Genomic DNA, 27,536 nt, shown 5'->3' on the forward strand with positions numbered 1-27,536 from the left:
GGTAGTAGGTCCTTCAGTTTTGATTGGCGATGTGGGAGCTACAGTTGTTGAAAAAGATGTTGTCGTAGGTGCTACAGTTGTTGTTGTGGCTGCTGTAGGTGCTACAGTTGTGGTTGTCGTAGGAGTTAAAATGGTAGTAGGACCTTCGGTTGCGATTGGCGTTGTTGGAGCTACAGTTGTCGAAGTGGAGATTGTTGTGGTTGTCGTAGGTGCTATAGTTGTTTTTGAAGAAGCTTCAGTTGTGGTTCCAGTAAGGGCTGCAGTAGTTTTTGTAGAAGAAGCTTCAGTTGTGGTTGCAGTAAGGGTTGCAGTAGTGGTTGTGGAAGAAGCTGCAGTCGTGGTTGCAGTAGGTAATGCAGTAGTGGTTGTGGAAGCAGCTACAGTTGTGGTAGTAGGAGCTGCAGTTGTCGAAGGGGATGTTGTCAAATCTGCTATAGTTGTTGTAGAAGAAGCTTCAGTTGTGGTTGCAGCAGGGTCTGCAGTAGTGCTTGTGGAAGCAGCTTCAGTTGTTGTTTTAAGAGTTGCTGCTGTTGAAGTGGCCGTAGGAGCTCTGGTGGTTGTAGTAGGAGCTGCAGTTGTCGTAGGGGAATTTGTTGTGGTAGTCGTAGTTTCTACAGTTGTTGTAGAAGAAGCTTCTGTTGTGGTTGCAGTAGGGGATGCAGTAGTGCTTGTGGAAGCAGCTTCAGTTGTTGTTGTAAGAGCTGCTGCTGTTGAAGTGGCCGTGGGAGCTCCGGTGGTTGTAGTAGGAGCTGCAGTTGTCGTAGGGGATGTTGTTGTGGTAGTCGTAGTTTCTACAGTTGTTGTAGCAGAAGCTTCTGTTGTGGTTGCTGTAGGAGCTACATTTGTGTTTGTCGTAGGACTTACAATGGTAGTAGGTCCTTCAGTTTTGATTGGCAATGTGGGAGCTACAGTTGTTGAAAAAGATGTTGTCTTAGGTGCTACAGTTGTTGTTGTGGCTGCTGTAGGTGCTACAGTTGTGGTTGTCGTAGGAGTTAAAATGGTAGTAGGACCTTCGGTTGCGATTGGCGTTGTTGGAGCTGCAGTTGACGAAGGGGAGATTGTTGTGGTTGTCGTAGGTGCTATAGTTGTTTTTGAAGAAGCTTCAGTTGTGGTTGCAGTAAGGGCTGCAGTAGTGGTTGTGGAAGAAGCTGCAGTCGTGGTTGCAGTAGGTAATGCAGTAGTGGTTGTGGATGCAGCTGCAGTCGTGGTTGCAGTAGGTAATGCAGTAGTGCTTGTGGAAGCAGCTACAGTTGTGGTAGTAGGAGCTGCAGTTGTCGAAGGGGATGTTGTCAAATCTGCTATAGTTGTTGTAGAAGAAGCTTCAGTTGTGGTTGCAGCAGGGTCTGCAGTAGTGCTTGTGGAAGCAGCTTCAGTTGTTGTTGTAAGAACTGCTGCTGTTGAAGTGGCCGTGGGAGGTCCGGTCGTTGTAGTAGGAGCTGCAGTTGTCGTAGGGGATGTTGTTTTGGAAGTCGTAGTTTCTACAGTTGTTGTAGAAGACGCTTCTGTTGTGGTTGCAGTAGGGGCTGCAGTCGTGCTTGTGGAAGCAGCTGCAGTCGTGGTTGCAGTAGGTAATGCAGTAGTGGTTGTGGATGCAGCTTCAGTTGTTGTTGTAAGAGCTGCTGCTGTTGAAGTGGCCGTGGGAGCTCCGGTGGTTGTAGTAGGAGCTGCAGTTGTCGTAGGGGATGTTGTTGTGGTAGTCGTAGTTTCTACAGTTGTTGTAGCAGAAGCTTCTGTTGTGGTTGCTGTAGGAGCTACATTTGTGTTTGTCGTAGGACTTACAATGGTAGTAGGTCCTTCAGTTTTGATTGGCAATGTGGGAGCTACAGTTGTTGAAAAAGATGTTGTCGTAGGTGCTACAGTTGTTGTTGTGGCTGCTGTAGGTGCTACAGTTGTGGTTGTCGTAGGAGTTAAAATGGTAGTAGGACCTTCGGTTGCGATTGGCGTTGTTGGAGCTACAGTTGACGAAGGGGAGATTGTTGTGGTTGTCGTAGGTGCTATAGTTGTTTTTGAAGAAGCTTCAGTTGTGGTTGCAGTAAGGGCTGCAGTAGTGTTTGTGGAAGAAGCTGCAGTTGTGGTTGCAGTAGGTAATGCAGTAGTGGTTGTGGAAGAAGCTGCAGTCATGGTTGCAGTAGGTAATGCAGTAGTGGTTGTGGAAGCAGCTACAGTTGTGGTAGTAGGAGCTGCAGTTGTCGAAGGGGATGTTGTCAAATCTGCTATAGTTGTTGTAGAAGAAGCTTCAGTTGTGGTTGCAGCAAGGTCTGCAGTAGTGCTTGTGGAAGCAGCTTCAGTTGTTGTTGTAAGAGCTGCTGCTGTTGAAGTGGCCGTGGGAGCTCCGGTCGTTGTAGTAGGAGCTGCAGTTGTCGTAGGGGATGTTGTTGTGGTAGTCGTAGTTTCTACAGTTGTTGTAGAAGATGCTTCTGTTGTGGTTGCAGTAGGGGCTGCAGTCGTGCTTGTGGAAGCAGCTGCAGTCGTGGTTGCAGTAGGTAATGCAGTAGTGGTTGTGGATGCAGCTTCAGTTGTTGTTGTAAGAGCTGCTGCTGTTGAAGTGGCCGTGGGAGCTCCGGTGGTTGTAGTAGGAGCTGCAGTTGTCGTAGGGGATGTTGTTGTGGTAGTCGTAGTTTCTACAGTTGTTGTAGCAGAAGCTTCTGTTGTGGTTGCTGTAGGAGCTACATTTGTGTTTGTCGTAGGACTTACAATGGTAGTAGGTCCTTCAGTTTTGATTGGCGATGTGGGAGCTACAGTTGTTGAAAAAGATGTTGTCGTAGGTGCTACAGTTGTTGTTTGTGGCTGCTGTAGGTGCTACAGTTGTGGTTGTCGTAGGAGTTAAAATGGTAGTAGGACCTTCGGTTGCGATTGGCGTTGTTGGAGCTACAGTTGTCGAAGGGGAGATTGTTGTGGTTGTCGTAGGTGCTATAGTTGTTTTTGAAGAAGCTTCAGTTGTGGTTCCAGTAAGAGCTGCAGTAGTTTTTGTAGAAGAAGCTTCAGTTGTGGTTGCAGTAAGGGTTGCAGTAGTGGTTGTGGAAGAAGCTGCAGTCATGGTTGCAGTAGGTAATGCAGTAGTGGTTGTGGAAGCAGCTACAGTTGTGGTAGTAGGAGCTGCAGTTGTCGAAGGGGATGTTGTCAAATCTGCTATAGTTGTTGTAGAAGAAGCTTCAGTTGTGGTTGCAGCAAGGTCTGCAGTAGTGCTTGTGGAAGCAGCTTCAGTTGTTGTTGTAAGAGCTGCTGCTGTTGAAGTGGCCGTGGGAGCTCCGGTCGTTGTAGTAGGAGCTGCAGTTGTCGTAGGGGATGTTGTTGTGGAAGTCGTAGTTTCTACAGTTGTTGTAGAAGACGCTTCTGTTGTGGTTGCAGTAGGGGCTGCAGTCGTGCTTGTGGAAGCAGCTGCAGTCGTGGTTGCAGTAGGTAATGCAGTAGTGGTTGTGGATGCAGCTTCAGTTGTTGTTGTAAGAGCTGCTGCTGTTGAAGTGGCCGTGGGAGCTCCGGTGGTTGTAGTAGGAGCTGCAGTTGTCGTAGGGGATGTTGTTGTGGTAGTCGTAGTTTCTACAGTTGTTGTAGCAGAAGCTTCTGTTGTGGTTGCTGTAGGAGCTACATTTGTGTTTGTCATAGGACTTACAATGGTAGTAGGTCCTTCAGTTTTGATTGGCGATGTGGGAGCTACAGTTGTTGAAAAAGATGTTGTCGTAGGTGCTACAGTTGTTGTTGTGGCTGCTGTAGGTGCTACAGTTGTGGTTGTCGTAGGAGTTAAAATGGTATTTGGAACTTCGGTTGCGATTGGCGTTGTTGGAGCTACAGTTGTCGAAGGGGAGATTGTTGTGGTTGTCGTAGGTGCTATAGTTGTTTTTGAAGAAGCTTCAGTTGTGGTTCCAGTAAGGGCTGCAGTAGTTTTTGTAGAAGAAGCTTCAGTTGTGGTTGCAGTAAGGGTTGCAGTAGTGGTTGTGGAAGAAGCTGCAGTCGTGGTTGCAGTAGGTAATGCAGTAGTGGTTGTGGAAGCAGCTACAGTTGTGGTAGTAGGAGCTGCAGTTGTCGAAGGGGATGTTGTCAAATCTGCTATAGTTGTTGTAGAAGAAGCTTCAGTTGTGGTTGCAGCAAGGTCTGCAGTAGTGCTTGTGGAAGCAGCTTCAGTTGTTGTTGTAAGAGCTGCTGCTGTTGAAGTGGCCGTGGGAGCTCCGGTCGTTGTAGTAGGAGCTGCAGTTGTCGTAGGGGATGTTGTTGTGGTAGTCGTAGTTTCTACAGTTGTTGTAGAAGATGCTTCTGTTGTGGTTGCAGTAGGGGCTGCAGTCGTGCTTGTGGAAGCAGCTGCAGTCGTGGTTGCAGTAGGTAATGCAGTAGTGGTTGTGGATGCAGCTTCAGTTGTTGTTGTAAGAGCTGCTGCTGTTGAAGTGGCCGTGGGAGCTCCGGTGGTTGTAGTAGGAGCTGCAGTTGTCGTAGGGGATGTTGTTGTGGTAGTCGTAGTTTCTACAGTTGTTGTAGCAGAAGCTTCTGTTGTGGTTGCTGTAGGAGCTACATTTGTGTTTGTCGTAGGACTTACAATGGTAGTAGGTCCTTCAGTTTTGATTGGCGATGTGGGAGCTACAGTTGTTGAAAAAGATGTTGTCGTAGGTGCTACAGTTGTTGTTGTGGCTGCTGTAGGTGCTACAGTTGTGGTTGTCGTAGGAGTTAAAATGGTAGTAGGACCTTCGGTTGCGATTGGCGTTGTTGGAGCTACAGTTGTCGAAGGGGAGATTGTTGTGGTTGTCGTAGGTGCTATAGTTGTTTTTGAAGAAGCTTCAGTTGTGGTTCCAGTAAGAGCTGCAGTAGTTTTTGTAGAAGAAGCTTCAGTTGTGGTTGCAGTAAGGGTTGCAGTAGTGGTTGTGGAAGAAGCTGCAGTCATGGTTGCAGTAGGTAATGCAGTAGTGGTTGTGGAAGCAGCTACAGTTGTGGTAGTAGGAGCTGCAGTTGTCGAAGGGGATGTTGTCAAATCTGCTATAGTTGTTGTAGAAGAAGCTTCAGTTGTGGTTGCAGCAAGGTCTGCAGTAGTGCTTGTGGAAGCAGCTTCAGTTGTTGTTGTAAGAGCTGCTGCTGTTGAAGTGGCCGTGGGAGCTCCGGTCGTTGTAGTAGGAGCTGCAGTTGTCGTAGGGGATGTTGTTGTGGAAGTCGTAGTTTCTACAGTTGTTGTAGAAGACGCTTCTGTTGTGGTTGCAGTAGGGGCTGCAGTCGTGCTTGTGGAAGCAGCTGCAGTCGTGGTTGCAGTAGGTAATGCAGTAGTGGTTGTGGATGCAGCTTCAGTTGTTGTTGTAAGAGCTGCTGCTGTTGAAGTGGCCGTGGGAGCTCCGGTGGTTGTAGTAGGAGCTGCAGTTGTCGTAGGGGATGTTGTTGTGGTAGTCGTAGTTTCTACAGTTGTTGTAGCAGAAGCTTCTGTTGTGGTTGCTGTAGGAGCTACATTTGTGTTTGTCATAGGACTTACAATGGTAGTAGGTCCTTCAGTTTTGATTGGCGATGTGGGAGCTACAGTTGTTGAAAAAGATGTTGTCGTAGGTGCTACAGTTGTTGTTGTGGCTGCTGTAGGTGCTACAGTTGTGGTTGTCGTAGGAGTTAAAATGGTATTTGGAACTTCGGTTGCGATTGGCGTTGTTGGAGCTACAGTTGTCGAAGGGGAGATTGTTGTGGTTGTCGTAGGTGCTATAGTTGTTTTTGAAGAAGCTTCAGTTGTGGTTCCAGTAAGGGCTGCAGTAGTTTTTGTAGAAGAAGCTTCAGTTGTGGTTGCAGTAAGGGTTGCAGTAGTGGTTGTGGAAGAAGCTGCAGTCGTGGTTGCAGTAGGTAATGCAGTAGTGGTTGTGGAAGCAGCTACAGTTGTGGTAGTAGGAGCTGCAGTTGTCGAAGGGGATGTTGTCAAATCTGCTATAGTTGTTGTAGAAGAAGCTTCAGTTGTGGTTGCAGCAAGGTCTGCAGTAGTGCTTGTGGAAGCAGCTTCAGTTGTTGTTGTAAGAGCTGCTGCTGTTGAAGTGGCCGTGGGAGCTCCGGTCGTTGTAGTAGGAGCTGCAGTTGTCGTAGGGGATGTTGTTGTGGAAGTCGTAGTTTCTACAGTTGTTGTAGAAGACGCTTCTGTTGTGGTTGCAGTAGGGGCTGCAGTCGTGCTTGTGGAAGCAGCTGCAGTCGTGGTTGCAGTAGGTAATGCAGTAGTGGTTGTGGATGCAGCTTCAGTTGTTGTTGTAAGAGCTGCTGCTGTTGAAGTGGCCGTGGGAGCTCCGGTGGTTGTAGTAGGAGCTGCAGTTGTCGTAGGGGATGTTGTTGTGGTAGTCGTAGTTTCTACAGTTGTTGTAGCAGAAGCTTCTGTTGTGGTTGCTGTAGGAGCTACATTTGTGTTTGTCATAGGACTTACAATGGTAGTAGGTCCTTCAGTTTTGATTGGCGATGTGGGAGCTACAGTTGTTGAAAAAGATGTTGTCGTAGGTGCTACAGTTGTTGTTGTGGCTGCTGTAGGTGCTACAGTTGTGGTTGTCGTAGGAGTTAAAATGGTAGTAGGACCTTCGGTTGCGATTGGCGTTGTTGGAGCTACAGTTGTCGAAGGTGAGATTGTTGTGGTTGTCGTAGGTGCTATAGTTGTTTTTGTAGAAGCTTCAGTTGTGGTTGCAGTAGTGGTTGTGGAAGAAGCTGCAGTCGTGGTTGCAGTAGGTAATGCAGTAGTGGTTGTGGATGCAGCTGCAGTCGTGGTTGCAGTAGGTAATGCAGTAGTGCTTGTGGAAGCAGCTACAGTTGTGGAAGTAGGAGCTGCAGTTGTCGAAGGGGATGTTGTCGAATCTGCTATAGTTGTTGTAGAAGAAGCTTCAGTTGTGGTTGCAGCAGGGTCTGCAGTAGTGCTTGTGGAAGCAGCTTCATTTGTTGTTGTAAGAGCTGCTGCTGTTGAAGTGGCTGTGGGAGCTCCGGTCGTTGTAGTAGGAGCTGCAGTTGTCGTAGGGGATGTTGTTGTGGAAGTCGTAGTTTCTACAGTTGTTGTAGAAGAAGTTTCTGTTGTGGTTGCAGTAGGGGCTGCAGTACTGCTTGTGGAAGCAGCTTCAGTTGTTGTTGTAAGAGCTGCTGCTGTTGTAGTGGTCGTAGGAGTTACGGTGGTTGTAGTAGGAGCTGCAGTTGTCGTAGGGGATGTTGTTGTGGAAGTCGTAGTTTCTACAGTTGTTGTAGAAGACACTTCTGTTGTGGTTGCAGTAGGGGCTGCAGTAGTGCTTGTGGAAGCAGCTTCATTTGTTGTTGTAAGAGCTGCTGCTGTTGAAGTGGCTGTGGGAGCTTCGGTCGTTGTAGTAGGAGCTGCAGTTGTCGTAGGGGATGTTGTTGTGGTAGTCGTAGTTTCTACAGTTGTTGTAGAAGAAGCTTCTGTTGTGGTTGCTGTAGGAGCTACTTTTGTGTTGGTCGTAGGACTTACAATGGTAGTAGGTCCTGCAGTTTTGATTGTCGATGTAGGAGCTACAGTTGTAGAAAAAGATGTTGTCGTAGGAGCTGCAGTTGTGGTTGCAGTAAGGGCTGCAGTAGTGGTTGTGGAAGAAGCTGCAGTCGTGGTTGCAGTAGGTAATGCAGTAGTGGTTGTGGATGCAGCTGCAGTCATGGTTGCAGTAGGTAATGCAGTAGTGGTTGTGGAAGCATCTATAGTTGTGGTAGTAGGAGCTGCAGTTGTCGAATGGGATGTCGTCGAATCTGCTATAGTTGTTGTAGAAGAAGCTTCAGTTGTGGTTGCAGCAGGGTCTGCAGTAGTGCTTGTGGAAGCAGTTTCAGTTGTTGTTGTAAGAGCTGCTGCTGTTGTAGTGGCCGTAGGAGCTCCGGTGGTTGTAGTAGGAGCTGCAGTTGTCGTAGGGGATGTTGTTGTGGTAGTCGTAGTTTCTACAGTTGTTGTACCAGAAGCTTCTGTTGTAGTTGCTGTAGGAGCTACATTTGTGTTTGTCGTAGGACTTACTATGGTAGTAGGACCTGCAGCTTTGATTGGCGATGTGGGAGCTACAGTTGTTGAAAAATATGTTGTCGTAGGTGCTACAGTTGTTGTTGTGGCTGCTGTAGGTGCTACAGTTGTGGTTGTCGTAGGAGTTAAAATGGTAGTAGGACCTTTGGTTGCGATTGGCGTTGTTGGAGCTGCAGTTGTCGAAGGGGAGATTGTTGTGGTTGTCGTAGGTGCTATAGTTGTTTTTGAAGAAGCTTCAGTTGTGGTTCCAGTAAGGGCTGCAGTAGTGGTTGTGGAAGAAGCTGCAGTCGTGGTTGCAGTAGGTAATGCAGGAGTCGTTGTGGAAGAAGCTGCAGTCGTGGTTGCAGTAGGTAATGCAGTAGTGGTTGTGGAAGCAGCTACAGTTGTGGTAGTAGGAGCTGCAGTTGTCGAAGGGGATGTTGTCGAATCTGCTATAGTTGTTGTAGAAGAAGCTTCAGTTGTGGTTGCAGTAGAGGCTGCAGTAGTGTTTGTGGTAGCAGCTTCAGTTGTTGTTGTAAGAGCTGCTGCTGTTGTAGTGGTTGTAGGAGTTCCGGTGGTTGTAGTAGGAGCTGCAGTTGTCGTAGGGTATGTTGTTGTGGTAGTCGTAGTTTCTACAGTTGTTGTAGAGGAAGCTTCTGTTGTGTTTGCAGTAGGGGCTGCAGTAGTGCTTGTGGAAGCAGCTTCAGTTGTTTTTGTAAGAGCTGCTGCTGTTGTAGTGGCCGTAGGAGCTCCGGTGGTTGTAGTAGGAGCTGTAGTTGTCGTAGGGGATGTTGTTGTGGAAGTCGTAGTTTCTACAGTTGTTGTAGAAGACACTTCTGTTGTGGTTGCAGTAGGGGCTGCAGTAGTGCTTGTGGAAGCAGCTTCAGTTGTTGTTGTAAGAGCTGCTGCTGTTGTAGTGGCCGTAGGAGCTCCGGTGGTTGTAGTAGGAGCTGTAGTTGTCGTAGGGGATGTTGTTGTGCAAGTCGTAGTTTCTACAGTTGTTGTAGAAGACGCTTCTGTTGTGGTTGCAGTAAGGGCTGCAGTCATGCTTGTGGAAGCAGCTTCAGTTGTTGTTGTAAGAGCTGCTGCGGTTGTAGTGGCCATAGGAGCTCCGGTGCTTGTATTAGGAGCTGCAGTTGTCGTAGGGGATGCTGTTGTGGTAGTCGTAGTTTCTACAGTTGTTGTAGCAGAAGCTTCTGTTGTGGTTGCTGTAGGAGCTACATTTGTGTTTGTCGTAGGACTTACAATGGTAGTAGGTCCTGCAGTTTTGATTGGCGATGTGGGAGCTACAGTTGTTGAAAAAGATGTTGTCGTAGGTGCTACAGTTGTTGTTGTGGCTGCTGTAGGTGCTACAGTTGTGGTTGTCGTAGGAGTTAAAATGGTAGTAGGACCTTTGGTTGCGATTGGCGTTGTTGGAGCTGCAGTTGTCGAAGGGGAGATTGTTGTGGTTGTCGTAGGTGCTATAGTTGTTTTTGAAGAAGCTTCAGTTGTGGTTCCAGTAAGGGCTGCAGTAGTGGTTGTGGAAGAAGCTGCAGTCGTGGTTGCAGTAGGTAATGCAGTAGTCGTTGTGGAAGAAGTTGCAGTCGTGGTTGCAGTAGGTAATGCAGTAGTGGTTGTGGAAGCAGCTACAGTTGTGGTAGTAGGAGCTGCAGTTGTCGAAGGGGATGTTGTCGAATCTGCTATAGTTGTTGTAGAAGAAGCTTCAGTTGTGGTTGCAGTAGAGGCTGCAGTAGTGCTTGTGGTAGCAGCTTCAGTTGTTGTTGTAAGACCTGCTGCTGTTGTAGTGGTTGTAGGAGTTCCGGTGGTTGTAGTAGGAGCTGCAGTTGTCGTAGGGTATGTTGTTGTGGTAGTCGTAGTTTCTACAGTTGTTGTAGAGGAAGCTTCTGTTGTGTTTGCAGTAGGGGCTGCAGTAGTGCTTGTGGAAGCAGCTTCAGTTGTTTTTGTAAGAGCTGCTGCTGTTGTAGTGGCCGTAGGAGCTCCGGTGGTTGTAGTAGGAGCTGTAGTTGTCGTAGGGGATGTTGTTGTGGAAGTCGTAGTTTCTACAGTTGTTGTAGAAGACGCTTCTGTTGTGGTTGCAGTAAGGGCTGCAGTCATGCTTGTGGAAGCAGCTTCAGTTGTTGTTGTAAGAGCTGCTGCGGTTGTAGTGGCCATAGGAGCTCCGGTGCTTGTAGTACGAGCTGCAGTTGTCGTAGGGGATGCTGTTGTGGTAGTCGTAGTTTCTACAGTTGTTGTAGCAGAAGCTTCTGTTGTGGTTGCTGTAGGAGCTACATTTGTGTTTGTCGTAGGACTTACAATGGTAGTAGGTCCTGCAGTTTTGATTGGTGATGTGGGAGCTACAGTTGTTGAAAAAGATGTTGTCGTAGGTGCTACAGTTCTTGTTGTGGCTGCTGTAGGAGCTACAGTTGTGGTTTTCGTAGGAGTTAAAATGGTAGTAGGACCTTTGGTTGCGATTGGCGTTGTTGGAGCTGCAGTTGTCGAAGGGGAGATTGTTGTGGTTGTCGTAGGTGCAATAGTTGTTTTTGAAGAAGCTTCAGTTGTGGTTCCAGTAAGGGCTGCAGTAGTGGTTGTGGAAGAAGCTGCAGTCGTGGTTGCAGTAGGTAATGCAGTAGTGGTTGTGGAAGAAGCTGCAGTCGTGGTTGCAGTAGGTAATGCAGTAGTGGTTGTGGAAGCAGCTACAGTTGTGGTAGTAGGAGCTGCAGTTGTCGAAGGGGATGTTGTCGAATCTGCTATAGTTGTTGTAGAAGAAGCTTCAGTTGTGGTTGCAGCAGGGTCTGCAGTAGTGCTTGTGGAAGCAGCTTCAGTTGTTGTTGTAAGAGCTGCTGCTGTTGAAGTGGCCTTGGGAGCTCCGGTCGTTGTAGTCAGAGCTGCAGTTGTTGTAGGGGATGTTGTTGTGGAAGTCGTAGTTTCTACAGTTGTTGTAGCAGAAGCTTCTGTTGTGGTTGCTGTAGGAGCTACATTTGTGTTTGTCGTAGGACTTACAATGGTAGTAGGTCCTGCAGTTTTGATTGGCGATGTGGGAGCTACAGTTGTTGAAAAATATGTTGTCGTAGGTTCAGCAGCTTCAGTTGTTGTTGTAAGAGCTGCTGCTGTTGAAGTGGCCGTGGGAGCTCCGGTCGTTGTAGTAGGAGCTGCAGTTGTCGTAGGGGATGTTGTTGTGGAAGTCGTAGTTTCTACAGTTGTTGTGGAAGACGCTTCTGTTGTGGTTGCAGTAGGGGCTGCAGTCGTGCTTGTGGAAGCAGCTTCAGTTGTTGTTGTAAGAGCTGCTGCTGTTGTAGTGGCCGTAGGAGCTCCGGTGGTTGTAGTAGGATCTGTAGTTGTCGTAGGGGATGCTGTTGTGGTAGTCGTAGTTTCTACAGTTGTTGTAGCAGAAGCTTCTGTTGTGGTTGTAGTAGGAGCTGCACTTGTTCTTGTGGATGAAGCTACAGTTGGAGTTGTAGGAGCTGTGGTTGTCGTAGTATCTGCATCATTTGTGGTGGTCGCAGGATCTACCATTTTTGTCGTAGTAGAAGCTGTAATTGTTGCCGTAGGTGGTATTCTTGCGCTTGTTGTCGATGTTATAGAAGCTGCAGTGTTCGTCGTTGCAGCTGCTGTTGTGCTTGCTATTGTAGCTAACGTTGTTGTTGTATGAGCTAGAGTTGTTGTTGCCATAGGGGCTGCAGTAGTGGTTGTGGATGCAGCTACAGTTGGTGCTGCTGCAGTTGTAGTGGTCGTTGGGGCTCCAGTTGTTGTACTAGCTGCTGTTGTGGTTGCTGTAGGCGCTACATTTGTGTTTGTCGTCGGACTTACAATGGCAGTGGGTCCTGCAGTTTTGATTTCCGTTGTAGGAGCTACAGTTGTTGGAGCTGCAGTTGTCGAAAAGGATGTTGTTGTGGTTGTCATAGGTTCTACAGTTGTTGTTGTGGTTGCTGTAGGTGCTCCAGTTGTGGTTGTCGTGGGAGTTAAAATGGTAGTAGGACCTTCGGTTGTGATTGGCGTTGTTGGAGCTACAGTTGTCGAAGGGGATGTTGTCGTAGGTGCTATAGTTGTTGTAGAAGAAGCTTCAGATGTGGTTGCAGTAAGGCCTGCAGTAGTGCTTGTGGAAGCAGCTTCAGTTGTTGTTGTAAGAGCTGCTGCTGTTGTAGTGGCCGTAGGAGCTCCGGTGGTTGTAGTAGGAGCTGCAGTTGTCGTAGGGGATGTTGTTGTGGTTATTGTAGAAGGAACTTCAGTTCTAGTTGCAGTAGGGGATGCAGCAGTTGTTGTAGAAGAAGCTTCAGCTGTGGTTGCAGTAAGGGCTGCAGTAGTGGTTGTGGAAGAAGCTGCAGTCGTGGTTGCAGTAGGTAATGCAGTAGTGGTTGTGGAAGCAGCTACAGTTGTTGTGGTTATTGTAGAAGGATCTTCATTTCTAGTTGCAGTTGGGGCTGCTGTAGTGGTTGAGGTAGCAGCTACAGTTGTTGTTGGAGCTGCTGCAGTTGTAGTGGCCGTAGGAGCTACTGTAGTTGTAGTAGGAGCTGCAGTTGTCGTAGGGGATGTTGTTGTGGTTGTCGGAGGAGTTAAAATGGTAGTAGGACCTGAGGTTTTGATTGGCGTTGATGGAGCTGCAGTTGTCGAAAAGGATGTTGTTGTGGTTGTCATAGGTTCTACAGTTGTTGTTGTGGTTGCTGTAGGTGCTCCAGTTGTGGTTGTCGTGGGAGTTAAAATGGTAGTAGGACCTTCGGTTGTGATTGGCGTTGTTGGAGCTACAGTTGTCGAAGGGGATGTTGTCGTAGGTGCTATAGTTGTTGTAGAAGAAGCTTCAGATGTGGTTGCAGTAAGGCCTGCAGTAGTGCTTGTGGAAGCAGCTTCAGTTGTTGTTGTAAGAGCTGCTGCTGTTGTAGTGGCCGTAGGAGCTCCGGTGGTTGTAGTAGGAGCTGCAGTTGTCGTAGGGGATGTTGTTGTGGTTATTGTAGAAGGAACTTCAGTTCTAGTTGCAGTAGGGGCTGCAGCAGTTGTTGTAGAAGAAGCTTCAGCTGTGGTTGCAGTAAGGGCTGCAGTAGTGGTTGTGGAAGAAGCTGCAGTCGTGGTTGCAGTAGGTAATGCAGTAGTGGTTGTGGAAGCAGCTACAGTTGTTGTGGTTATTGTAGAAGGATCTTCATTTCTAGTTGCAGTTGGGGCTGCTGTAGTGGTTGAGGTAGCAGCTACAGTTGTTGTTGGAGCTGCTGCAGTTGTAGTGGCCGTAGGAGCTACTGTAGTTGTAGTAGGAGCTGCAGTTGTCGTAGGGGATGTTGTTGTGGTTGTCGGAGGAGTTAAAATGGTAGTAGGACCTGAGGTTTTGATTGGCGTTGATGGAGCTGCAGTTGTCGAAAAGGATGTTGTTGTGGTTGTCATAGGTTCTACAGTTGTTGTTGTGGTTGCTGTAGGTGCTCCAGTTGTGGTTGTCGTAGGAGTTAAAATGGTAGTAGGACCTTCGGTTGTGATTGGCGTTGTTGGAGCTACAGTTGTCGAAGGGGATGTTGTCGTAGGTGCTATAGTTGTTGTAGAAGAAGCTTCAGATGTGGTTGCAGTAAGGCCTGCAGTAGTGCTTGTGGAAGCAGCTTCAGTTGTTGTTGTAAGAGCTGCTGCTGTTGTAGTGGCCGTAGGAGCTCCGGTGGTTGTAGTAGGAGCTGCAGTTGTCGTTGTGGTTATTGTAGAAGGATCTTCATTTCTAGTTGCAGTAGGGGCTGCTGTAGTGGTTGAGGAAGCAGCTACAGATGTTGTTGGAGCTGCTGCAGTTGTAGTGGCTGTAGGAGCTACGGTAGTTGTAGGAACTGCAGTTGTCGTAGGGGATATTGTTGTGATGGTCGTAGTTTCTACAGTTGTTGTAGAAGAAGCTTCTGTTGTCGTTGCAGTAGGGGTTGAACTTCTTCTTGTGGAAGAAGCTACAGTTGGAGTTGTAGGAGCTGAGGTTGTCGTAGTAGCTGCATCATTTGTGGTGGTCGCAGGATCTACAACTTTTGTCGTAGTAGAAGCTGCAGTGGTTGTCTTGGCAGATACTGTTGTGCTTGCTATTGTAGCTGAAGTTGTTGTTGTATGAGCTCGAGTTGTTGTTGCCATAGGGGCTGCAGTAGTGGTTGTGGATGCAGCTCCAGTTGGTGTTGTTTGAGCTGCTGCAGTTGTAGTGGTCGTTGGAGCTCCAGTTGTTGTACTAGCTGCTGTTGTGGTTGCTGTAGGAGCTACATTTGTGTTTGTCGTAGTGCTTACAATGGTAGTAGGTCCTGCAGTTTTGATTGATGTTGTAGGAGCTACAGTGGTTGGAGCTACAGTTGTCGAAGGGGAGATTGTTGTGGTTGTCGTAGGTGCTATAGTTGTTTTAGAAGAAGCTTCAGTTATGGTTCCAGTAAGGGCTGCAGTAGTTGATGAAGAAGAAGCTTCAGTTGTGGTTGCAATAAGGGCTGCAGTAGTGGTTGTGGAAGCAGCTACAGTTGTTGCGGTAGGAGCTGCAGTTGTCGAAGGGGATGTTGTCGTAGGTGATATAGTTGTTGTAGAAGAAGCTTCAGTTGTGGTTGCAGTAGGGGCTGCAATAGTGCTTGTGGAAGTATCTACAGTTGTTGTGGTAGCAGCTGCAGTTGTCGAAGGGGATGTTGTCGTAGGTGATATAGTTGTTGTAGAAGAAGCTTCAGTTGTGGTTGCAGTAGGGGCTGCAGTAGTGGTTGTGGAAGCAGCTACAGTTGTTGTGGTAGGAGCTGCAGTTGTCGAAGGGGATGTTGTCGTAGGTGATATAGTTGTTGTAGAAGAAGCTTCAGTTGTGGTTGCAGTAGGGGCTGCAGTAGTGCTTGTGGAAGCAGCTTCAGTTGTTGTTGTAAGAGCTGCTGCTGTTGTACTGGCTGTAGGAGCTCCAGTGGTTTTAGTAGGAGCTGCAGTTGTCGTAGGGGATGTTGTTGTGATAGTCGTAGTTTCTACAGTTGTTGTCGAAGAAGCTTCTGTTGTGGTTGCAGTAGCGGCTGCAGTAGCGGTTGTGGAAGAAGCTTCAGTTGTGGTTGAGGTAAGGGCTGCAGTAGTGGTTGTGGAAGCAGCTTGAGTTGTTGTTGTAAGAGCTGCTGCTGTTGTAGTGGCCGTAGGAGCTCCAGTGGTTTTAGTAGGAGCTCCAGTTGTCGTAGGGGATGTTGTTGTGGTTATTGTAGAAGGATCTTCATTTCTAGTTGCAGTAGGGGCTGCTGTAGTGGTTGAGGAAGTAGCTACAGTTGTTGTTGGAGCTGCTGCAGTTGTAGTGGCCGTAGGCGCTACGGTAGTTGTAGTAGGAGCTGCAGTTCTCGTAGGGGATGTTGTTGTGGTAGTTGTAGTTTCTACAGTTGTTGTAGAAGAAGCTTCTGTTGTGGCTGCAGTAGGGGCTGCACTTGTTCTTGTGGAAGACGCTACAGTTGGAGCTGTGGTTGTCGTAGTAGCTGCATCATTTGTGGTGGTCGCAGGATCTACAATTTTTGTCGTAGTAGAAGCTGTAGTTGTTGCCGTAGGGGGTATTGTTGCGCTTGTTGTAGATGTTATAGAAGCTGCAGTGGTTGTTGTAGCAGCTGCTGTTGTGCTTGCTAATGTAGCTAAAGTTGTTGTATGAGCTAGAGTTGTTGTTGCCATAGGGGCTGCTGTAGTGGTTGTGGATGCAGCTACAGTTGGTGCTGCTGCAGTTGTAGTGATCGTGGGAGCTACATTTGTTGTACTAGCTGCTTTTGTGGTTGCTGTAGGAGCTACATTTGTGGTTCTCGTAGGACTTACTATGGTAGTAGGTCCTGCAGTTGGGATTGGCGCTGTAGGAGCTATAGGTGTTGTAGTTGCAGCTTTAGTTGTCGAAAAGGATGTTGTTGTGGTTGTCGTAGGTTCTACAGTTGTTGTTGTGGTTGTCGTAGGTGCTAAGTTGTGGTTGTCCTAGGAGTTAAAATGGTAGTAGGAGCTTCAGTTGGAATTGGCTTTGTTGGAGCTACAGTTGTCAAAGGGGAGATTTTTGTGGTTGTTTTAGGTGCTATAGTTGTTGTAGAAGAAACTGAAGTTGTGGTTGTCTTGGGAACTACTCTTATTGTTGTAGGAGCTACAGTTTTGGTTGTCGTAGTAGTTGCTGGAGTTGTGGTGGTTGGAACTTTAGTTGTTTTAGTTACTGCAGATCTCGTTGTCGTAGTAGCTGCTTTAGTTGTGCTGGTAAAATGAGCTCCATGTTTTTTACAATGAATTGTGGTTGTGGTATGGGCCGCTTTTGTGGTTTTAGAAGCAGCTAGGGTTGTCATAGGAGCTGCTTTTATGGTTGTTGTAGGAGCTAAAGTGGTCCTAGAGGCTGCAGTTGTCATTGTCTTTGTAGGTTTTGAAGTTGTAATGGTTGAAGGAGCTACAGTTGTTGTTGATGGAGCTGCACTTGTGGTTGTCGTTGGAGCTAAAGTGGTCCTGGAAGCTTTAGTTGTGGTAGTTAAAGCAGCTACAGTTTTCGTTGCAGGAGCTGCTGTTGTGGTTGTCATAGGAGCTAAAGTGGTACTATAAGCTGCGTTTGTGATTGTCATTGTGGGTTTTGAAGTTGTAATGGTCGTAGGAGCTACAGTTTTTGTAGATGGAGCTGCACTTGTGATTGTCGTTGTAGGTTTTGAAGTTGTAATGGTCGTAGGAGCTACAGTTGTTGTAGATGGAGCTGCACTTGTGGTTGTTGTTGTAGGTTTTGAAGTTGTAATGGTCGTAGGAGCTACAGTTGTTGTCGATAGAGCTGCAGTTGTGGTTGTCAATGGAGATACAGTTGTTGTAGAAGGATTTGCATATATACTGGTTGTAGGAGCTACAATTGCTGTCGTAAAAGCTACTGTTTTTGCCGTAGCAGCTACATTTGAGGTAGGAGCTGCATTTGTAATTGTCGTAAGAGCTTCAGTTCTGATGGTCGTTGTTGTAGGAACTAAAATTATTGTCTTAGGAGCTTCTGTTGTGCTTGTTGTAGGAGTTTTAGTTACTGTAGATGGAGCTGCAGTTCTGGTTGTCAAAGGAGCTACATTTTTTGTATTTGTAGCTGTGGTTATCATAGTAGGTGCTGCAGATGTAGTGGTTGTAGGTACAGTTGTTATCATAACATCCGCAGCAGGAGCTACAGTTGTGGTAGTAGGAGCTACAGTTGTGAGTGTCATAAGTAAAACATTTGTTGTAGCTGCAGTTGTAGTTGTTGTAGGAGTTGCAGTTGTTGTGATGGTAGTAGGAGCTGCAGTGGTTGTCGAATGAGCCGTTGGTGTGCTTGTTGTAGTAAGAGCTGCACTTGTTATTGCAGTAGGGGCTGTAGTAGTGGATGTGGAAGCAGCTACAGTTGTTGTTGTAGGAGCTGCTGCAGTTGTAGTTATCGTAGGAGCTCCTGTTGTTATAGTAGAAGCTGTAATTGCGGGGGTTGAAGGAGCTACAGTTGTGATTTCTGTAGGAGCTGAAGTTGTGGTTGTTGTCTGGGTTATAATGGTAGTAGGACCTGCAGCTAGGATTGCTGTTGTAGTTGCTGCAGTTATAGTGGCCATAGGAGCTACAGTTGTTGTACTAGCTGCTGTTGTGGTTGCTGTAGGAGCTACAGTTCTGTTTGTCGTAGGAGTTAAATTGGTAGTAGGACCTGCAGTTGGGTTTGGCGTTGTAGGAGCTACTGTTGTTTTCGTAGGAGCTGCAGTTGTCAAAGGGGATGTTGTTGTGGTTTTCGTAGGTGCTACAGTTGTTGTAGAAGAAGCTTCAGTTGTGGTTGCAGTAGGGGTTGCAGTAATGGTTGTGGAAGCAGCCACAGGTGTTGTTGTTGGAGCTGCTGTTGTGGTTATCATAGTAGCTGCAGCAGTTGTAACAGGATCTACAGTTATTGTCATAGGAGCTGCTTTTGTTGTCGTAGGAGCAACATTTTTTGTATTAGTGGCTGTAGATGTAGTAGAAGCTGCAGTGGTTGTCATTGGAGCTGCTGTTGTGCTTGTTATAATAGCTAAAGTTGTTGTTGTAGGAGCTGCAGTTGTTGTTGCAGTAGTGGGTGCAGTAGTGGCTGTGGAAGCAGCTCCAGTTGTTATAGTAGGAGCTGCAGTTGTCTTAGGGGATGCTGTTGTAGTAGAACCTGCAGTTGTTGCTGTAGGGGGTATTGTGGGGCTTGTTGTAGATGTCATTGAAGCTGCAGTGATTGTCGTAGCAGCTGCTGTTGTGCTTGCGAAAGTACCTAAAGTTGTTGTTGAAGGAGCTGCAGTTGTTGTTGCAGTAGGGGTTGCAGTAGTGGTTGTGGAAGCAGCTACAGTTGTTGTTGTAGGAGCTGCTGCAGTTGTAGTGGCCATAGGAGCTACAGTTGTTATAGTAGAAGCTGACATTGCGGGGGTTGTAGGAGCTACAGTTGTGATTTCTGTAGGAGCTGAATTTGTGGTTGTTGTCGCGGTTAAAATGGTAGTAGGACCTGCAGCTATGATTGCTGTTGTAGTTGCTGCAGTTGTAGTGGTCATAGGAGCTATAGTAGGAGCTGCAGTTGTCGTAGGGGATGTTGTTGTAGTAGAACCTGCAGTTGTTGCTGTAGGGGGTATTGTGGGGCTTGTTGTAGATGTCATTGAAGCTGCAGTGATTGTCGTAGCAGCTGCTGTTGTGCTGGCGAAAGTACCTAAAGTTGTTGTTGAAGGAGCTGCAGTTGTTGTTGCAGTAGGGGCTGCAGTAGTGGTTCTGGAAGCAGATACAGCTTTTGTTGTAGGAGCTCCTGCAGTTGTAGTGGTCGTAGGAGCTTCAGTTGTTGTAGTAGAAGCTGTTGTTGCGGGAGTTGTAGGAGCTGCAGTTGTCGTAGGGGATCTTATTGTGGTTATTGCAGAAGGATCTTCAGTTCTGGTTGCTGTAAGGACTGCTGTAGTGGTTCTGGAAGCAAGTCCTGCAGCTGCTGCAGTTGTGGTGGTCATAGGAGCTACAGTTGTGATTTCTTTAGGAACAAATGTTGTGCTTGTCGTAGGAGTTAAAATGGTAGTAGGACCTGCAGTTGTGATTGGCGTTGTAGGAGCTACTGTTGTTTTCGTAGGAGGAGCTGCAGTAGTCAAAGGGGATGTGGTTGTGGTTGTCGTAGGTGCTATATTTTTTGTAGAAGAAGCTTCAGTTGTGGTTGCAGTAGGGGTTGCAGTAGTGGTTGTGGAAGCAGCTACAGGTGTTGTTGGAGCTGCTGTTGTGGTTTTCGTAGTAGCTTCAGCAGTAGTAGTTGTAACAGGATCTACAGTTATTGTCATAGGGGCTGCTCTTGTTGTAGGAGAAACATTTTTTGTATTAGTGGCTGTAGATGTAGTAGAAGCTGCAGTGGTTGTCATTGGAGCTGCTGTTGTGCTTGTTATAATAGCTAAAGCTGTTGTTGTAGGAGCTGCAGTTGTTGTTGCAGTAGTGGGTGCAGTAGTGGCTGTGGAAGCAGCTCCAGTTGTTATAGTAGGAGCTGCAGTTGTCTTAGGGGATGCTGTTGTAGTAGAACCTGCAGTTGTTGCTGTAGGGGGTATTGTGGGGCTTGTTGTAGATGTCATTGAAGCTGCAGTGATTGTCGCAGCAGCTGCTGTTGTGCTGGCGAAAGTACCTAAAGTTGTTGTTGAAGGAGCTGCAGTTGTTGTTGCAGTAGGGGCTGCAGTAGTGGTTGTGGAAGCAGCTACAGTTGTTGTTGTAGGAGCTGCTGCAGTTGTAGTTATCGTAGGAGCTACAGTTGTTATAGTAGAAGCTGATATTGCGGGGGTTGTAGGAGCTACAGTTGTGATTTCTGTAGGAGCTGAATTTTTGGTTGTTGTCGCGGTTAAAATGGTAGTAGGACCTGCAGCTATGATTGCTGTTGTAGTTGCTGCAGTTGTAGTGTTCATAGGAGCTATAGTAGGAGCTGCAGTTGTCGTAGGGGATGTTGTTGTAGTAGAACCTGCAGTTGTTGCTGTAGGGGGTATTTTGGGGCTTGTTGTAGATGTCTTTGAAGCTGCAGTGATTTTCGTAGCAGCTGCTGTTGTGCTTGCGAAAGTACCTAAAGTTGTTGTTGAAGGAGCTGCAGTTGTTGTTGCAGTAGGGGTTGCAGTAGTGGTTGTGGAAGCAGCTACAGTTGTTGTTGTAGGAGCTGCTGCAGTTGTAGTGGCCATAGGAGCTACAGTTGTTATAGTAGAAGCTGACATTGCGGGGGTTGTAGGAGCTACAGTTGTGATTTCTGTAGGAGCTGAATTTGTGGTTGTTGTCGCGGTTAAAATGGTAGTAGGACCTGCAGCTATGATTGCTGTTGTAGTTGCTGCAGTTGTAGTGGTCATAGGAGCTATAGTAGGAGCTGCAGTTGTGTAGGGGATGTTGTTGTAGTAGAACCTGCAGTTGTTGCTGTAGGGGGTATTGTGGGGCTTGTTGTAGATGTCATTGAAGCTGCAGTGATTGTACGTAGCAGCTGCTGTTGTGCTGGCGAAAGTACCTAAAGTTGTTGTTGAAGGAGCTGCAGTTGTTGTTGCAGTAGGGGCTGCAGTAGTGGTTCTGGAAGCAGATACAGCTTTTGTTGTAGGAGCTCCTGCAGTTGTAGTGGTCGTAGGAGCTTCAGTTGTTGTAGTAGAAGCTGTTGTTGCGGGAGTTGTAGGAGCTGCAGTTGTTAGGGGATCTTATTGTGGTTATTGCAGAAGGATCTTCAGTTCTGGTTGCTGTAAGGACTGCTGTAGTGGTTCTGGAAGCAAGTCCTGCAGCTGCTGCAGTTGTGGTGGTCATAGGAGCTACAGTTGTGATTTCTTTAGGAACAAATGTTGTGCTTGTCTAGGAGTTAAAATGGTAGTAGGACCTGCAGTTGTGATTGTTGTAGGAGCTACTGTTGTTTTGTAGGAGGAGCTGCAGTAGTCAAAGGGGATGTGGGTGTGGTTGTCGTAGGTGCTATATTTTTTGTAGAAGAAGCTTCAGTTGTGGTTGCAGTAGGGGTTGCAGTAGTGGTTGTGGAAGCAGCTACAGGTGTTGTTGGAGCTGCTGTTGTGGTTTTCGTAGTAGCTTCAGCAGTAGTAGTTGTAACAGGATCTACAGTTATTGTCATAGGGGCTGCTCTTGTTGTAGGAGAAACATTTTTGTATTAGTGGCTGTAGATGTAGTAGAAGCTGCAGTGGTTGTCATTGAGCTGCTGGTGTGCTTGTTATAATAGCTAAAGCTGTTGTTGTAGGAGCTGCAGTTGTTGTTGCAGTAGTGGGTGCAGTAGTGGCTGTGGAAGCAGCTCCAGTTGTTATAGTAGGAGCTGCAGTTGTCTTAGGGGATGCTGTTGTAGTAGAACCTGCAGTTGTTGCTGTAGGGGTATTGTGGGGCTTGTTGTAGATGTCATTGAAGCTGCAGTGATTGTACAGCAGCTGCTGTTGTGCTGGTTAAAGTACCTAAAGTTGTTGTTGAAGGAGCTGCAGTTGTTGTTGCAGTAGGGGCTGCAGTAGTGGTTGTGGAAGCAGCTACAGTTGTTGTAGGAGCTGCTGCAGTTGTAGTTATCGTAGGAGCTACAGTTGTTATAGTAGAAGCTGATATTGCGGGGGTTGTAGGAGCTACAGTTGTGATTTCTGTAGGAGCTGAATTTTTGGTTGTTGTCGCGGTTAAAATGGTAGTAGGACCTGCAGCTATGATTGCTGTTGTAGTTGCTGCAGTTGTAGTGTTCATAGGAGCTATAGTAGGAGCTGCAGTTGTCGTAGGGGATGTTGTTGTAGTAGAACCTGCAGTTGTTGCTGTAGGGGGTATTTTGGGGCTTGTTGTAGATGTCTTTGAAGCTGCAGTGATTTTCGTAGCAGCTGCTGTTGTGCTTGTGAAAGTACCTAAAGTTGTTGTTGAAGGAGCTGCAGTTGTTGTTGCAGTAGGGGCTGCTGTAGTGGTTCTGGAAGCAGATAAAGCTTTTGTTGTAGGAGCTCCTGCAGTTGTTGTGGTCGTAGGAGCTCCAGTTGTTATAGTAGAAGCTGTTGTTGCTGGAGTTGTAGGAGCTGCAGTTGTCGTAGGGGATGTTGTAGTGGTTGTGGAAGCAGCTACAGTTGTTGTAGGAGCTCCTGCAGTTGTTGTGGTCATAGGAGCTACAGTTGTGGTTGTTGTAGGATTTAAACTGGTAGTAGGACCTGCAGTTATGATTGCTGTTGCTGTTGTAGTTGTTGTAGTGGTCATAGGAGTTACAGTTGTTGTACTCGCTGCTGTTGTGGTTACTGTAGGAGCTACATTTGTGCTTGTCATAGGGGTTAAAGTGGTAGTAGGACCTGCAGTTGTGATTGGCGTTGTAGGAGCTACAGTTGTCGAAGGGGACGTGGTTGTGGTTGTCGTAGGTGCTACAGATGTTGAAGAAGAAGCTTCAGTTGTGGTTGCAGTAGTGGTTGTGGAAGCAGGTACAGGTGTTGTTGGAGCTGCTGTTGTGGTTTTCATAGTAGCTTCAGCACTAGTAGTTGTATCAGGATCTACAGTTATTGTCGTAGGAGCAACATTTTTTGTATTTGTAGCTGCAGCAGTGGTTGTCGTTGGAGCTGCTGTTATGCTTGTTATACTAGCTAAAGTTGTAGGTGCTGCAGTTGTTGTTGCAGTATTGAGTGCAAGGGTGATTTTGGAAGCAGCTACAGTCGTTGTTATAGGAGCTGCTGCAGTTGTAGTGGTTATAGGAGCTCCTGTTGTAGTAGAAGCTGCAGTTGTCGTAGGGGATGATGTTGTGGTTTTTGTAGAAGCTTCTTCAGTTCTGGTTGCAGTAGGGGATGTTGTAGTGGTTGTGGAAGCAGCTACAGTTGTTGTAGGAGCTCCTGCAGTTGTTGTGGTCATAGGAGCTACAGTTGTGGTTGTTGTAGGATTTAAACTGGTAGTAGGACCTGCAGTTATGATTGCTGTTGCTGTTGTAGTTGTTGTAGTGGTCATAGGAGTTACAGTTGTTGTACTCGCTGCTGTTGTGGTTACTGTAGGAGCTACATTTGTGCTTGTCATAGGGGTTAAAGTGGTAGTAGGACCTGCAGTTGTGATTGGCGTTGTAGGAGCTACAGTTGTCGAAGGGGACGTGGTTGTGGTTGTCGTAGGTGCTACAGATGTTGAAGAAGAAGCTTCAGTTGTGGTTGCAGTAGTGGTTGTGGAAGCAGGTACAGGTGTTGTTGGAGCTGCTGTTGTGGTTTTCATAGTAGCTTCAGCACTAGTAGTTGTATCAGGATCTACAGTTATTGTCGTAGGAGCAACATTTTTTGTATTTGTAGCTGCAGCAGTGGTTGTCGTTGGAGCTGCTGTTATGCTTGTTATACTAGCTAAAGTTGTTGTAGGTGCTGCAGTTGTTGTTGCAGTATTGAGTGCAAGGGTGCTTTTGGAAGCAGCTACAGTCGTTGTTATAGGAGCTGCTGCAGTTGTAGTGGTTATAGGAGTTCCTGTTGTAGTAGAAGCTGCAGTTGTCGTAGGGGATGATGTTGTGGTTTTTGTAGAAGCTTCTTCAGTTCTGGTTGCAGTAGGGGCTGTGGTACTGGTTGTGGAAGCAGCTACAGTTGGTGTTGTAGGAGCTGCTGTTGTGGTTGTTGTAGTAGCTTCAGCAGTTTTAGTGGTCACAGGATCTACAATTATTTTTGTAGTAGAAGCTGCACTTGTTGCTGTAGGGGGTTTAGTTGGGCTTGTTTTTGATGTTGTAGAAGCTGCAGTGATTGTCGTTACAGCTGCTGTTGTGCTTGCTATAGTACCTAAAGTTGTTGTTGTAGAAGGTGCAGTACTTGTTGCATTAGTGGCTGCTGTAGTGGTTCTGGAAGCAGCTACAGGTGTTTTTGGAGCTGCTGTTGTGGTTTTCGTAGTAGCTTCAGCAGTAGTAGTTGTAACAGGATCTACAGTTGTTGTCATAGGAGCTGCTCTTGTTGTCGTAGGAGCAACATTTTTTGTATTAGTAGCTGTAGATGTAGTAGAAGCTGCAGTGGTTGTCATTGGAGCTGCTGTTGTGCTTGTTATAATAGCTAAAGTTGTTGTTGTAGGAGCTGCAGTTGTTGTTGCAGTAGTGGGTGCAGTAGTGGCTGTGGAAGCAGCTCCAGTTGTTATAGTAGGAGCTGCAGTTGTCTTAGGGGATGCTGTTGTAGTAGAACCTGCAGTTGTTGCTGTAGGGGGTATTGTGGGGCTTGTTGTAGATGTCATTGAAGCTGCAGTGATTGTCGTAGCAGCTGCTGTTGTGCTTGCGAAAGTACCTAAAATTGTTGTTGAGGGAGCTGCAGTTGTTGTTGCAGTAGGGGCTGCAGTAGTGGTTGTGGAAGCAGATACAGTTGTTGTTGTAGGAGCTGCTGCAGTTGTAGTTATCGTAGGAGCTACAGTTGTTATAGTAGAAGCTGACATTGCGGGGGTTGTAGGAGCTACAGTTGTGATTTCTGTAGGAGCTGAATTTGTGGTTGTTGTCGCGGTTAAAATGGTAGTAGGACCTGCAGCTATGATTGCTGTTGTAGTTGCTGCAGTTGTAGTGGTCATAGGAGCTATAGTAGGAGCTGCAGTTGTCGTAGGGGATGTTGTTGTAGTAGAACCTGCAGTTGTTGCTGTAGGGGGTATTGTGGGGCTTGTTGTAGATGTCATTGAAGCTGCAGTGATTGTCGTAGCAGCTGCTGTTGTGCTTGCTGTAGGAGCTACATTTGTGCTTGTCGTAGGAGTTAAATTGGTAGTAGGACCTGCAGTTGTTATTGGCGTTGTAGGAGCTACTGTTGTTGTCGTAGGAGCTGTAGTTGTCGAAGGAGATTTTGTCGTGGTTGTCGTAGGTGCTATAGTTGTTGTAGAAGAAGCTTCAGTTGTGGTTGCAGTAGGGGTTGCAATAGAGGTTGTGGAAGCAGCTTCGCAGTTGTGGTTGCAGTAGGGGTTGCAGTAGTGGTTGTGGAAGCAGCTTCAGTTGTGATTGTCGTAGGAGCTGCAGCAGTTGTAGTGGTAAAAGAATCTACATTTTTTGTATTAGTAGCTGCTGCTGATGATGATGTAAAAGCTGCAGTGGTTGTTGTAGGAGCTGCCGTTACGCTGGTTATAGTAGATAAAGTTGTTGTTGTCGGAGCTGCAGTTGTTGTTGCAGAAGGGGGTGCAGTAGTGGTTGTGGATGCAGCTACAGTTGTTGTTGCAGGAGGTGCTGCAGTTGTGGTTGTAGGAGCTCCAGTTGTTGTAGTAGGAGCTGCAGTTGTCGTTGGGGATGTTGTTGTGGTTATTGTAGAATGATTTTCAGTTTTGTTTTCAGTAGGGGCTGCTGTAGTGCTTGAGGAAGCAGCTACCTTTGGTGTCGTAGGAGCTGCTGTTGGGGTTGTCGTAGTACCTTCAGCAGTTGTAGTGGTTGCAGGATCTAAAATTGTTGTTTTTGTAGAAGCTGTAGTTGTTGCCATAGGGGGTATTGTTGTGCTTGTTGTAGATGTTATAGAAGCTGCAGTGATTGTTGTAGCAGCTGCTGTTGTGCTGGCTATAGTAGCTAAAGTTGTTGTTGTTGTAGGTGCTGCAGTTGTTGTTGCAGTAGGGGCTGTGATAGTGGTTGTGGAAGCAGCTACAGTTGGTGTTGTAGGAGCTGCAACAGTTGTAGTAGTCGTAGGAGCTCTAGTTGTTGTATTAGGAGCTGCAGTTGTCGTTGGGGATGTTGTTGTGGTTATTTTAGAAGGATCTTCAATTCTGGTTGCTGTTAGAGCTGCTGTTGTGGTTGTTGTAGTAGCTTCAGCAGTTGTAGTGGTCGCAGGATTGACAAATATTTTTGTAGTAGATGCTGCAGTTGTTACCTTATTGGGTATTGTTGGGTTTGTTTTTGTAGTTAAAGTTGCTGTTGTAGGAGCTGCAGTTGTTGCAGATCTCGTTGGCATTGTAGCTGCTTTAGTTGTCCTGGTCAAATGAGCTACATGTTTTTTACAAGGAGCTGCAGTTGTGGTTGTGGTATGGGCTGCTTTTCTGGTTCTGGATGCAGCTAGGGTTGGTGTCATAGGAGGTGCTTTTTTGGTTGTTGTTGGAGCTAATGTGGTCCTAGAAGCTGCAGTTGTGGTTGTTAAAGCAGCTCTTGTTGAAGGAGCTGCTCTTCTGGAGGCTGTGGTTATTGTCGAAACTCCATGGATATTCCAGAATACGAACACTGATTTATGAGATGAATGGTTAGTATATTTGATGAGTACAGTATCAATGTTTCTACTCTTACTCTTCATCAGATGCGTGCAGTGACCAAAGGTGTCTCACTTCAATCTAATTATTACAGGATACTGAACAAAAGTGTCAATAAATTGGTGATTAACCCTGTGCTGATTAATGAAGGTTATCTCATGATCACAGGTTACTGTAGGGTGTGAGAGCTATTTAAATGTTTGATAGACCTGCAAAACTTATGTTGTTGTGCGGGTGATTGTGTACTGAGGAACATGTATCTTGGTTCCAGAGATAAGACACTCTCAATTTCTTTAGTTTGGGGGCTTTCATCAAGGTACGTGTTTCTTGGTAAAACGTCGTCCCTAGGCTGTTAAACACACAGCACATTTAAGCCTGGCATATCAACCATTCAATGTTGGGCTTTGTAGGATTGACAATAGAATTCTATAGGAGTGACCTTACCGAGTAAAGTATTTGACATCGTCACTACTTAACACAGTCAGAAATGAATAATTATTGTTAAATCCTGCCCTTTTCCACAACTTATCTTCTTAAAATTAGAATTTAGACCTAACTAATGAAGGACAAGTTTGATGTGTTGGTCCACCAGACCTTCCGTTCATTTGGGCGGAAGTGTCTGGGAATGAGATGAGGTGTAATGTGACTAACATAACATCACTTTAGAGCGCATGCCATCCTTTATGAAGCACATGTTTATATCATATTCAACATAGTGGGATATGTCACATTTGACATGAGTGATTGTCACACAGTTATGCCACATTTAACCCTTTATAAAGCATGACATACGATTATAGATGTTTTGTAACACATGTATGTAGTGCTCATGAAGGTATTATGAAGGCTTTATGAAGCCTTTATAAGCTGAACGACATTGAAAGCGGGACACTTTTTGGGTTTATACCTGGACATGGTCCAGTTTGTACAACTCAAAGAAGTGAATTGTCTCGTTGTCTAAATAAAACATTCTAAATACATCTGTGCTCCCTTTTCCCATGTTTCTTTGATGTCCTTTAAATGGTAATTTTTTGTGATTCTCAACTCATCTTGTGGTACAAGCACATTCATAGCTGCTTTATAACACCTCAAATTAATAAGGTTTCTGTCTGTGCACAATTTATAATGGCATATGGCATGGTTTTGAATGACACACATCATTCCATTCAATGTAATAATGTGACACAGAGGTTGGCAAGTGACATAACACCTTGTTATAACAGCTGGTATTTAGACTCTTATATACTGTAGCATATGACATTTTTCATGGAGACAGTGTTATAGCAGTTATTATTAAAAGTTGACATTAGAGCATATGACAACAGGATGAACAGTCATCTATAACACACATTGTAACTATTTTTTCAACATCTTATTCCATTACACATAACTATTTAAAACTACGTATGTCAGGGTATGACTAATGTTATAATGTGTTTTATTAACTGGGTGGTTTGAGCCCTCAATGCCGGTTGGCTGACAGCCGTGGTATATCAGTCTGTATACTATGGGTATGACAAAACATTCATTTTTGCTACTCTAATTACATTGGTAACCAGTTTATAATAGAAATTAGGCACCTTGGGGGTTTGTGATATATGACCAATATACCACGGCTAAGGGCTGTATCCAGCACTAAGCGGGGTATATTGGCCATATACCAAACCTCCTTTGGCCTTATTGCTTTAAACATAGCTGTTTTTAA

At 46.3% G+C, this 27,536-nt stretch overlaps 3 protein-coding genes across 3 annotated transcripts; all 3 read right to left on the reverse strand.

Annotated features, from left to right (window-relative positions):
* Nucleotides 1-7,180: 7,180 nt before the first annotated feature.
* On the reverse strand, nt 7,181-11,545 carry LOC124012219 (integumentary mucin C.1-like; the record flags this gene model as incomplete). The annotated part of the gene is made up of 2 exons (XM_046325694.1): nt 11,440-11,545; nt 7,181-7,275 (listed from the first exon to the last, which is right to left on the reverse strand). Coding segments are annotated over exons 1-2 (201 nt in total), but the record flags the coding sequence as incomplete, so codon positions are not given.
* Nucleotides 11,546-11,724: 179 nt separating this feature from the next.
* On the reverse strand, nt 11,725-16,700 carry LOC124012220 (mucin-2-like). The gene is made up of 7 exons (XM_046325695.1): nt 16,681-16,700; nt 16,344-16,544; nt 15,544-15,660; nt 14,038-14,148; nt 13,565-13,809; nt 12,536-13,422; nt 11,725-11,739 (listed from the first exon to the last, which is right to left on the reverse strand). The coding sequence occupies exons 1-7, from the start codon at nt 16,698-16,700 to the stop codon at nt 11,725-11,727; spliced, it is 1,596 nt and encodes a 531-aa protein (XP_046181651.1).
* Nucleotides 16,701-16,795: 95 nt separating this feature from the next.
* On the reverse strand, nt 16,796-26,436 carry LOC124012221 (mucin-5AC-like). Its single transcript, XM_046325696.1, has 10 exons — nt 26,426-26,436; nt 24,250-24,480; nt 23,996-24,177; nt 21,671-23,283; nt 21,314-21,632; nt 21,151-21,264; nt 19,447-19,550; nt 18,339-18,496; nt 17,367-17,483; nt 16,796-17,210 (listed from the first exon to the last, which is right to left on the reverse strand). Exons 1-10 carry the CDS (start codon nt 26,434-26,436, stop codon nt 16,796-16,798), a joined length of 3,264 nt encoding a protein of 1,087 aa, XP_046181652.1.
* Between the last annotated feature and the right edge of the window lie 1,100 nt (nt 26,437-27,536).

This window comes from Oncorhynchus gorbuscha, linkage group LG24 (genome assembly GCF_021184085.1).
Source record: "Oncorhynchus gorbuscha isolate QuinsamMale2020 ecotype Even-year linkage group LG24, OgorEven_v1.0, whole genome shotgun sequence".
NCBI lineage: Eukaryota > Metazoa > Chordata > Actinopteri > Salmoniformes > Salmonidae > Oncorhynchus > Oncorhynchus gorbuscha.

Coding starts and splice junctions, on each gene's coding strand:
- LOC124012220 (XM_046325695.1), bottom strand. CDS start 16,700: ATGCAGCTCCTACCTCAAAT. Junction 16,545..16,680: donor ATGCAGCTCCTACCTCAAAT/GTAGCTGCTACG, acceptor CAACAACTGTAG/CTCCTACGACCATTACAACT. Junction 13,423..13,564: donor CCACTACAGCAGCCCCTACT/GCAACTAGAAAT, acceptor GCACTACTGCAG/GCCTTACTGCAACCACATCT.
- LOC124012221 (XM_046325696.1), bottom strand. Junction 24,178..24,249: donor CCCTACAGCAACAACTGCAG/GTTCTACTACAA, acceptor CTACAACTGCAG/CAACTACAACAGCAATCATA. Junction 21,265..21,313: donor CTCCTACAGAAATCACAACT/GTAGCTCCTACA, acceptor TAACAACTGTAG/CTCCTACGATAACTACAACT.